General features: G+C 41.0%; 1 protein-coding gene across 3 annotated transcripts in view; it reads right to left on the reverse strand.

The window, feature by feature from the left end:
- Nucleotides 1–11,539, reverse strand: part of ddhd2 (DDHD domain containing 2) — a 60,176-nt gene extending 48,637 nt beyond the window's left edge. Inside the window, exon 1 of one of the 3 annotated variants that reach the window (XM_028803412.2) lies at nt 11,351–11,539. In XM_028803412.2, the coding sequence (XP_028659245.2) occupies nt 11,351–11,468 (118 nt within the window). In that variant the 5' untranslated portion in view covers nt 11,469–11,539. The other 2 variants (XM_051922058.1, XM_051922053.1) reach the window with 2 other exon arrangements.
- Between the last annotated feature and the right edge of the window lie 711 nt (nt 11,540–12,250).

Raw genomic sequence — 12,250 nt, forward strand, 5'->3', positions numbered from 1 at the left:
GGCGCAAACTTAGGACAGTTCATTGTATTAATGACTGATTACTAATGACTGATCTCATTATTTGAGATTTTAATTACAAGGTCTCAATCCTTACATTACCTTGGATCATCTAGTGTCCAAGTCTTTGAAATATGTAGTAAGCTGGTAGAGGCTAAATCTTGATCTATGGTTTCAACTACAGATAGAGGAAAGACTGGGAAAGTTGGGTAAGTTTGTTTTAATGAAGTTTGTAACCAGCAAATTGAGTGCTACAGGAAAATTCTATCCATCCAACCTGCTATATCCTAACACAAGGTCACGGGGGTCTGCTGGAGCCAATCCCAGCCAGCACAGGGCACAAGGCAGGAAACAAACCCCCAGAGCAGAGCGCCAGCCCACCGCAGGGCACACACACACACACCAAGCACACACCAGGGACAATTTAAGATCGCCAATGCACCTAACCTGCATGTCTTTGGATGGTGGAGCACCTGGAGGAAACCCACACAGACATGGGGAGAACATGCAAACTCCACGCAGGGAGGACCCGGGAAGCGAACCCAGGTCAGGAAATTTCTACCTAAAGTATAATTTCTCAAAGGATTCAAAATATTGTTTGAATACAATGTAACTGCAATGAATTAAACACTTGAGAGTACAGGTTAAAGATGGCTGGGATAAATACTTATTAGGCGCAAGAGCAATGGAGGATAGCAATGTAGTTTTAAAATGTCTCTCACTTTGGTAACAAATTTTGAGTAAATGTTCCACCAACAGAATTCTAATAATCTGGCAATAATTAGCAAATGCAACAGCACAGAGATTAAACAAGTGTTTATTTCCTTAGCTTATCAATCAGGTGCAGTTTCATTAATCTATGCTTCCATCCGACTGCAAAAATTGAATCTAAATAAATCTTCAGGTTTATAGTAACTCCTAGACATTGAAACTATTCCAAGTCAATCAAAGCACTGGGATATGCAACGCTACTCACTGGGAACAGTGCACTCTTGTTCAAGTTTCAATGTGTGCAGCAGTGATGTGTATGGATCAGAAATACATCACATCATCAAGTTTGATGAAGATAGATAGGCAGGAGCTCAACTGCAACTGTGAAAAGTGTTAGTGCTAAAGAATTTTGGAGAGCCTCAGTAATTTATCCAACTCCCATATGCACAGTGCATTGAGCTGCATGTGGCACTTCTATGTTATTAAGGAAAACATTTGGCATGTATAAATCCATAAAAATTCATAACTTTATTGTTAACCTCTGCAATTATGTTCCAGACATCCTTCTTATGAATTTCTTGAGCTAAACCGCTGCTTCTTTTAAAAATTACAAGCTTTTTTTGTACAACACAGCACCGGACAATTTTACAGTTCCTTCATCAATCCAATTTCAAGAAAATGTTCTAATGATCTTTGCATATTTTTATGCAAAACATAATAAATTGTTTATTGCCTGAAATATGCTTTAACTGTTCCCTATAGTTTTTCAACAGGTACACTGCTCTCTATGAAAATTTTTTTGTAAAAAATAATTTTATGAAGTGAGCAGTTAATATTAATGGATTAAGTTAACAAAAAATCCAACTGCACGCTTGATTTAACCCCTGTTAATTTCAGCGTTACTGTGGTTAGATTAGTAAAGCTTAAGGATTTGAGTTTCAAAGTAAGAGAAGAATTGTCAGAGCTTAAAATCTGAAAGGGCAGTTAGTTTTTACCAATAAAAAAGCAGTCAATTCATTATTAATTGGTGATGTAAAGGAATGCTGTCTTGAATCTTTTTGGAAAAAAAACTCTATGGGTGCAATAGGTGGAGAAATTATGACCATTGTAGACTTGTTGCAGCTATACTTTTTGATGACTTATCTAAAGCCAAGTTAAATACACAGTTAAGATCTCCTCTTTAAGAATACAAACACGAGAACTATGACAATTAATTCTTTACAGTTCAAACTTGATGCATATACACTATAGGTCAAAAGTTTTACAACACCCTAATTTATGCAGTTTTTATTGAACTTTAAGCAAGTTTACGTTCAAGTTCAACACCAGTGAATAACCTGAAATGGTACAAAAGCAGTCCAATGACAGCATGAAGAATATAAAACATAAAAGCTCACATATTAGTGCTGGCGGCAGACAAACATTAATCCCTCAAGATATCAAAAGTGCTTATTTTAATGGGTTGATTTGCAATCTGTGTAAAGTACTTGAAACGTAGATTAGAGTAAGCAATCTAAAAAATACATGCAACCACGGCTTTGAGCATTGTCTAGCATCTGTGGACATTACCTGTGAGGTATTTTGGAATGTCACCTATGGCTGACTTTACCAGCATCACTGGAGAATTAAAGCTCAGGAGTTTGACAAGGTTTTCTGGAGCCAAGTTAGTCACAGAATTGTAGAGGACCAGCACTGCTTTCCAATCCATTCTTGGGGGACCAGGCAGCCACTGCATGAGGGCCTCAGGTGAGCTTGCATTTCTTAAGAGGTGAGCAGCAGCAAGTTGTACCGGCAGCAGGTGAGCTAGCAGCTTATCCGGCAGCCATTCCAGCAGAGAACCACAGTAATGAACTTGTGAGGCTACAAACGCGTGGATTTCATCTTTGGCCTCTTTCAGGCAATTCCAGCCTACCTTGATGTAACCCTCTGCCCAATCTTCTGCCAAGGCCCAGATCATGTTGCAACTCCTTTTCCAGAAAGACCAAACTTTTTAGGAGATCTGTAAATTTAAATGGCAGTCTCGCAGTATTCTGAATCTTATAGCTAAACAGAGTAATCCAATTACACAAGGATTCCACTTCTATAGGATTACAGCATTATGCACTGTCGTCTGTTTGGACTTCCATGGCCACTACAAAGCATCTGCTGGTTATAAATCCTTAACAATACTCAGGAGTAGACAGAGGAGCAAAAAGACTTGCATCACTGAAGCTCTGAAAGCGTAAGGAGGTGTAAATTGACCTGGAAGACTTGAATACATAGTCCCTTAAAAGAACATCAGTGCTCAAGGGTGCATGAACACCAGAAGGAGTTCTGTGACCTTAGTGAGCCAAGTTTTCAGTAGAAATTACTTTGGCTAAAAGCGGAGAAGTGAATTCCACATATGAATTAAAATGGCTGTCTTCCACCAAAGCTCCAATGTAAGGACAATAAGGAAGGAGGGAGACTAGACTCTGAAGAGATTAGAGGGAGGAGATAAAGACACTCATTCTGGGAAAGTGAGAGAATTGAAAAAGCAGGATAAAGTTGTGAAAGAATAACAATTATTATCTATCAGCGGTGGAGTGGTGGATCTGAGGCTAGGGATCTGCACTGGCAATCAGAAGGTTGCCAGTTCGAATCCCGTAGATGCCAAAAGGGACTCTGCTCTGTTGGGCCCTTGAGCAAGGCCCTTAACCTGCAGTTGCTCCGTCCTGGGTATGATGTTAATCTGCATCCAGCCCTGCAAGTAGGACCTCCAACCTGCAGGGCACACTTGGGGGTTGGTGACAGGATTGGCATTCCAGCCACCATAAAAAACCTCACATTGTTCAACTCCATCTGAACTAGTGTGGTGCTGAGGTGTCACCCATTGCATGACTGAACTCGGGTCCTAATCTGGATCCTGAGTTGGTTTGTCATGTGGTGGGTGCAGTAATACGCTGTATCAGAACGTGCTCCTAACCTCGCTCTGTCTCTCTAAGGGTATCATAGTTATTGCATATGAAGTGTTTTGGTATGCTGTTCATATTAAACATAGCATTTATGCTAGAAGTAGCATAAAGGATTAAGCAAAACACTATTAGGAAAACAGATGAAGTGTGTGTGAGCAACAAGGAGATAAAATGCCCTCAGTGGTTTAAGAAGTGGCTGGGCAGTTGTCACGTACACAGAAATTGGGTAAATGGCGAACGCGAGAAATGTTTGAGAAGAACAAGAATATAGGATACTTCATTCCTCTAAGGACAGCAGTTAATCCACAAAAAGGAACTATTTTTAGCAACAGAACATGCATTTTGGTGTTGCAATACCATCTGGCTATTTCCTTGTCCACTAACTCAGCATGGTCACTTCACAGAGTGCAATAGTTAAATGTGCTTCAAGGCAGTGAAACAATGAATAGCAGTGATGCCAATGAGAAGCAAAAGAACAGCAAAGCTACAAAAAGAAAAATAAAAGCTAAAAATCAGTTATTTACAACAGGATAGTGTAAGGAAATCCCAAAATAAATAAATAAACCCCACAAGGTCGTACAGTCCTGTTGGCCCTACACTTAAGGTCTTTGGTATAAATACTGTGTATCATTAATACATCTAACATCAATCATGATATAAGTTTAAGTGCAGGAGACTGGGTTTCACCAGGTCTGTTCCATAACTTGAAAAGGGCTGAGAATTTCAAGGAAATTTCAATCAAACACTGTACATATTTTTATTTTAACTTCATTTTAAAAGTTTTTTTTCTAAAAAAAAAACTTGTAGTGCCATAGACTTCTAGGTAAATGGAAATAGATGAAAGACCGGTAACATCTGTAAACAAAAATTTAAAAAAATACTGAAACAATAATGTCACACCTTTCTACAAATTTAAAAAAGTGAGAAAGAAAACATTTAGTGTTATTTTCTGTACAAACATTAACTGTGTGTTAAGTAAACCAGATGTTCTTAAGAACCAATATACATAGTGCTTTGTTACAGAATTTTAACAGTGAAAATGGTTGGTCCTTTCACAAACTAGACAGGCACCACTGCAGAAAATGGCCAAATCATGTTCAAGAATCTCTAACATAAGTCTATCACTTAAAAAGAGCTGAACTTTTGATCCCATTATAATACTTTCTCTTATACCATGCGTGGAGAAAGAAAAAAAAAAACACAAATATGTGGGACGTTCAAAAAGTTTCTGAACTTTTTTAAACTCTATTTATTAAGAATTTGAAAACCAAACTACATCACTTTTTTACATGGTCACCTTCGTTTGAGATGCAATTTTCCAAGTGTCGTACCAACTTTTTAATGCCCAATTACTCCTCCTCCCGCCTTCACCGTTTCCAACAAAAATATAAAAGTGCGGAAACTTTTTGAATGTCTCTCATAGAATGCAAAGCAAAATGCACTTTCAGATAAGGTTTAAAGGTTTTAAACATTTTATTTCATCTAAAAATATCACATTACAGTTAGGAATACTGAGGAAGATGACAAAAGGAAACTTTCAACTTTCAAAACTTAACAGATGGAGGTCAACCATCCATTTTCTCTTTTGTTTAATTCAATTTCAGAATGAGAAGTCAGCAGCACTGGGTGCAAGGCCTCTGACAGGACATTAGCAGATGACATATTTCTTAAATGTATTACTTGCAAACTTTCTTCCAGACAAAAAAGTTGGTTTCATTTAAACCCAGCACAGGTTTGAGCTGATTTTAGCCAACAGAAATCATGTCAACTTGAGTTGAACTCTCCATACTGGGCTTACCCCTCAAACTTATTTTCATCCAGACAGAGCTGGCTGGCTGTTTTGTATGGCATAGTATTTGTCACCGAGTTCAAGGACTAAATGTTCTAGGAGTCCCAGTCATAAGGATAAAGTTACAGTTGAAGGACAGACAGGTTTAAATAAATAAAAAAGCAGTAATTTTAAGAGAGGCGGCATGGTGGCGCAGTGGGTAGCGCTGCTGCCTCGCAGTTGGGAGACCTGGGGACCTGGGTTCGCTTCCCAGGTCCTCCCTGCGTGGAGTTTGCATGTTCTCTCCGTGACTGCGTGGGTTTCCTCCGGGCGCTCCGGTTTCCTCCCACAGTCCAAAGACATGCAGGTTAGGTGGATTGGCAATTCTAAATTGGCCCTAATGTGTGCTTGGTGTGTGGGTGTGTTTGTGTGTGTGTCCTGCGGTGGGTTGGCACCCTGCCCAGGATTGGTTCCTGCCCTGTGTTGGCTGGGATTGGCTCCAGCAGACCCCCGTCACCCTGTGTTTGGATTCAGCGGGTTGGAAAATGGATGGATGGATGGATAATTTTAAGAGAGAAGAAATAATCAAATAAACAAGCTACAGGCAGAGTGTGAAGTCATGGAGTACCTGGCTATTTCCTAGCCAGAAAGCCAGGCTTGATACTTATCCCACAAATACAAGTTAAAGGTAAATCAATCATTATTGTCATAAGTGCTAATCATCATGTAACACATTGCCAGCAGAGATCAATTCCAACATCCTCATTCTCTGTAGTGTTACTGACAGAGATGGGTTTTGTTTTGTATACATTTATATTTAGCCATCACCTCAACCTGCTTGTCCAAATCAGAATCATAGAGGCCAATGTCTACCTCAACAGCAGCAGGCATAAGCCAAAAACTAATTCTGAACAGGAGACATGTCCATTATAGTGTATACTGAAGCACACACACTAAACAGCAGAACTGATAGAATAAGCAGTCTGCAAAGTGAAAATGACCAGTCCACAGTCTGCTGGTGCTGTGAAGAAGCAGCCATGACTCCTACACCACCATGCTGCCAACTGTTCTGAACCTGCTTTATTGAGCATATACAGCGCCCTCCATGTTAGGGACAAAGACACACTTTCCCTTGATTTACTCCTCTGCTCCACAGTTTAAAATTACAAATCAAACAATTCAGACGTGATTAAACAGCACATTGCGAACTTTCATTTAACTGTATTTCCATACATTTCGGTCAGACCATGCAGAAATTACAACACGTTTTCTACATGATTACCCCCCCCCCCCCCCCCATTTCCAGACACCATAATATTTGGGACAATTGGTGTCACAAATGTTTGTGATTACTCAGGTCTGTTTCATAGCATGATCCATGCAGGCATAAACTACCTAGGCTTGCTTCTAGCTACAGACTACCTTTAGAGTCGGTATTTGCCATTGTTCAACACGAGGACAACATCTGTGCCAATGAGAGCTAAACAGGCCATTATGAGGTGGAAAAATGAATAAACCAATTAGATGTTGGTAAAATCTTAGGAGGGCCTAAAACAACTGCATGGAATATCATTAAGAAGAGAAAATGCACTGGTGAGTTCAGTTATGTGCAAAGGGACTGGTAGGCCAAGCTGCTGACAAAAAAAGAAAAAATAGATCCAAACGCCTGTCCAACAGATCAGAAGCGGTCTTCAGGAGGTAGATGTGTATCTATCAGAGACTACTTTCTGCAGAGGGCTTCATGAACAGAAATACAGAGGCCACACTGCAAGATGCAAACCACTAGAGGTTGGGAGCATGCAGTGATTCAATGCGTTGCTGCACCCACCACACAATGAACCACACCTCAGGATCCCAAATTAGGACCAGAGCACAGCCATGTGATGGGTGACTCCTTAGCACCACACTAGCCTGAATGCAGTGCAAGGTTTTTTACAGTGGCTAGGGTGCCAATCCTGACACAAACCCACAGGTTTTCCCTGCAAGTTAAGGGCCTTACTCAAGAGCCCAACAGTGTGGAATCACTTCTGGCATTCACAGGATTCGAACCAGCAACCTGCCAACTGCCAGCACAGATCCCTATAGGTAGCCCCAAAAACAGGATGGCCAGATTAGTTTGTTAAAACGTACATTAAAGAACCTGAAGAACTCTGGAAAAAGGTGTTGTGGACAGAGGAGGCAAAGATGAACCTGTATCAGACTGACAGAAAGAGCAAAGTGTGGAGGCAAAAAGAAACTGCCCAAGATCCAATGACAACTGCGGACTCCAAATGATAGAAGCAAGCCTAGGTATCTGCTGCTTACCCCAATGAAGCAATGAAACACACCGGAGTAATCAGAAATATCTGGGACACCAATCGTCTCAAACATTATGGTGCCCTGAAATGAGGCAGCCATGTATAAAAAATGTTTTAAATTTTTACATGGTGTGACCGAAGTTTATGCAAATACCCTTAAATTAAAGTCTGAAATATGAACTTTAATTCACATCTGAATTGTCTAATTTGTAATTTTAAACTGTGGAGCACAGGGGTAAATCAAGTAAAAATGTGTCATTGCCCCAAACATTATGGAGGGCACTGTATAATAATTGCATGAATTGATTCCACCATCTTATGAAAATAAATAACGTAACCATGGCCTTATGCTTCAACGAGGGTTGGTTCCTCCAGTGCACCTACGGTTGCTAGGACAGGCTTCAGCTCCTTGCCACTTCTCATGGAAAAAGCAGGTACAAAACAAAATAGATGGAGAGATAAATAATCTACAAAGTTTCAAAAAAATTTTAGAACAGGAGTCATGCACTACTAAAAAAACGTCATCAGTTGTTTTCAAAATACAGCTCACAAAATTCCAAGGTTTACAGCAAACCTGTAAATACATGTAGATGAAGTGTAGTCACAGTGTTTACACCCAGAGTCCGGGGTTCCCAGTGCTGTCTGCGTGGGCTTTCCACCCAAGTGTCCAAAGATGAACAGGTTTTGTGAATCGAGAGTGGGAGGACATGTATAAGTGTGTGTATGGCATCCTGTCCAGGGATGGCTGACGTCTTCCACCTGATGCTGCTAGGACAAGCTCTGCTCCCTGCACAACTCCGAATTGGACTAAGCAGGCGTGAGAATTTAGAAGTATATATACTAAAAATGGAACTTGATAAATACAAATAAAAAAAATGATCAAATGACGGCCTAGGAGGACTTGCCTCAGACAGGTGACATTTGCAGAGTTATTTTATCTATTGTGTGGTGGTACGTCATAATGGGGCGGTGGTCCACTGCTTCCTTAACAGTCCAAACCTCTTTCCTGGTCACTGCTTTGAGAAGTTTCTATGTTTTCCCCGGATCTTAGTCGGCTTTTCTCCAGTTTTTTTTTTCTTGCTCAAACACACATTAGGTTAATTGCTGATTCAAAATTAGCTCCATGGGAGTTTGGTTGTGAGAACGCCATGTAATAGACCGACAGCCCATCTACGCAGGGTTCCTGACAAGTCAGGCTCTGGATTCCCACCAAGCAGAATTTAGCTGGGCAGGTTTGTTATGTCACAAAGCTAAAACGGTTTCCATCATTTTGACACACACCAAATGTCTTAAAATTTACTTTCTTGAAAATTATGTAATTATGTGATTCTGTCTCAAACCACACTCCACTTGCAAGAAGGTTTTGTGAGAAGCAACTCAACCTTCTAGGATGAGCTCCATTTTGGACATAAATACAGCAAGGTGACATAGTAGGCAAAGCTAGTAATGGGCCTGGATATTATTTAACAAAATGGAAGAGACCGGAAAAATTATTGTTTTTATAAATTTCAGTTAACAGAAGAAGTCAAGTGTTTGCAGTCAGCATCATCTAAAAAAAAAAAAATCTCATAATATACACCCTATGAGAACATTAGTCAGCTGGGCCCAAGACACCATGCCAGACTCATCCTGTGTTCACTTGTCATGGGTCAGGCTGAAAATACCCGTCTGCCAGTGGGGACATTTAACATGAACACTCTTCAAGTGCAACCTTAAACTGGGACATGTTGGAGGAAACAATTCGCCAAGTTGTGGCACAATGATGACCATTCAGCTCACTCAATAATGTCAAATAAAATGCAGAAGCAGCATACTGAGGTCAAATTAAATGTGGGGTTATACATTTCATGGGTTTAGTTTTTTTATTTCCCCAAAAAAAAAAAAAAAAAAAGAGCTCGCCTTTGTTTTTCCCTCCAAAAATGCAGAACAAAAATTCACATCAACACAATGCAGTGCATCAAAAGTGGCATCTCCAAAAAGTCCCACGGCATATGAACACAGTATTAGCTTGCAGGGTGTAGGGTGACCAGACATCTTGTTTTTTTTGTTTTTATGCATTGCATCCCATTTAAAAACAACAAAATGCAAACATTGCTCACAGAAAAACCCTCCCCTCCCACACTATCATTTAATGTACATTTTAACACCAACAAGCACAAAACTCCAAGAGTGAAACTATTTGACTTAATAAATGTCCGACGTAATTGTTCACTCCAGTGTGATCTTTTGCTTAATAAGTTGTGCTTCCATTTTGGGACTCTGAAAATCCAGACAGCCAAGACAACTGGGAGACATGACGGCCAATCCAATTCTTGTCAGGCTGCAGATCACCTCTTATCCGTACCCTCATCCTTTCCATATTAATGACCACTAACTGAGGTCACATACAGCAGGTTGAATACTCAACTGCCTTTTCTAGCACCATCAGTGGCAGTCATTGTAGTTCCACATGATCAGACTTTGAACAATACATCTTTGAAAGTAAGCAATCTGTGAAGTCTGTTGCTGAGGGTTCATTTGAAAATCAGGAATGGCATGAACCTTTCAGGGGCTAAAGATGCGCTAGATGCAGATAACCAGCAGTTTAGAGGCCTGCTATGGGCTGTTCAGCAAGGCATGCACAAAGACATAGTTGGTTTGTTTTGGTAAAACATAATACAGAAAAATGTAGCCATGAAAATACAAAACAGAAGGATGCCTGCAAATGACTTCACTCCACCACATTAGATTGTGCTAAAGGAACACAAAAAGCATCATCTGGAAGCCTGCCATTGCTGTGTTTTATTTTTCTCAGAATTAAAATAACAGCTGTAGCAAATTAGTTAAGACAAATAACATTGGCAGATGAGAGGAAAATGGACCACAGACACACATAATGATTTAGGCCAACACGTTCACAATACGAGACAGAAATTATCAGTCCTACAGCGTTACACGTTAACAAAATGAATTGTGCTAGTATGGAAATGACAAGACGAACAGCAATATATCACAAATAACCAAAGCTAGATCCAGTCTAGATCAGAAACACGGCTAACTGCAAAAACTAGACTCTCTAAATGAACATCGGCCTTGTGTGTCGTAAGAACACGCCTCATCGGGCAGCATTTATTGCCAATGCGTTTATGAAATCGTGGCTCTGTACTTTGGCTGAAAAGTCACAAGAGCACAGGGCAAGCATTCTCACTGTTTACTTCTAAGGCGCTAGACTGCAATCGAATCTGTAAGCTTTTCATTATCAGGTTTTAAAGATCCCAACATTTAACTATGAAAACATGAAACTTTTAAAGGGGTGTGACGGTGTGGTGCATTGGTTGTGAGTTTGGACGGTTGCAGGTTCAAATCCCATCAAACTATGAGCTATCATTTCACCTGCCCGGGTCCCAAGTGGAAAAACAAAAGCATCGTAACCAATGGGGTATCAGACGTTTCAAGCTGCCTTGAGTAAAGGCGCCAGCCAAATTAGTAAATATAAAGGCGCCTGCCCCGACTCCCATAACGGTCCACGGCTGACATTTCCCCTGCATGTACCTCTCCGGTGGCCCACCAAGTCTTCTGTCTTTTCTTGGTACTCCTAGAAAGGAACGAACTGACTAACAGAAACAGTGCGCCATTCTCTGGTCAGCATCTCTTCAACAACTCACCCGCAGACGGGACGACACCTTCCGACTTCTTTTCACGCCATTTATTAGGATGCTTCTGTTCTTCATCCTGGGCCCCGCGTCGGGGTTGCCCCGACTGCTCGCCCCAGCTTGAGCTCATGCCACTCACCACTACCTTACCGTTGTGTTCACGGCGTCGGTGTGACAGGCCGCTCCGCCTGCGAGTTGACAGCACGTCGACGTCACAGTGTAATAACGGTTTGGAGGACTGCTATTGGGTAATGAGCTTTGTGGGCGGACCCTGTACCCCGAACACGTGCGGAATCACATGACGAACCTTCGTACTTAACAGGCAAGGTTTACGGTGTGGTTGTGACTCGCGTGTCACGTTGGCTGTGGACTTTACGCGTTTGTTGTACATTTGTGTAGTTTTTGTCTTGGTCCTGCTAGAACAGCTGACTCTAAATTCTCCTCACGTGAGCCTGGCGTCTCCTCACCACGGCTATTTCCAGTGCCACGCCGCACAACAGAAGAAGTATTCTCGGGAAACGCAGGCACAAAAATAAATCAGTAAATGCTGAAATAAATACATTTAACTCTTTTAAACGGCTATTGGTGAGCCTCTGGATGATGGATGGATGGAATTGTTTAGGCAAATATATTTCAATGACTGCGCTCAGTTGTTAAATATTGTTTTAATATTAACAGACTGCGTATTTACTCTTTTGCCATGATTAACTCGCCTGACCAAACGGGTCCGTGGCTGGCACCCCGTGAGTGGCACTTTGGCAGGACTGGGCTTACAGTGCATGATGTTTATGTGGTGCTCCGGATGCCTCAGAAGATACAATTCTATTCCCCTTGTTAAAACACAATTATTAAAGTATGTCATAGTTTATGGCAAGTGAAAATACTGGGCCTCACAATGCAGTCTTGGCATCT

The sequence above is a fragment of the Erpetoichthys calabaricus genome, chromosome 1, assembly GCF_900747795.2.
Source record: "Erpetoichthys calabaricus chromosome 1, fErpCal1.3, whole genome shotgun sequence".
NCBI classification, from domain to species: Eukaryota; Metazoa; Chordata; class Cladistia; order Polypteriformes; family Polypteridae; genus Erpetoichthys; species Erpetoichthys calabaricus.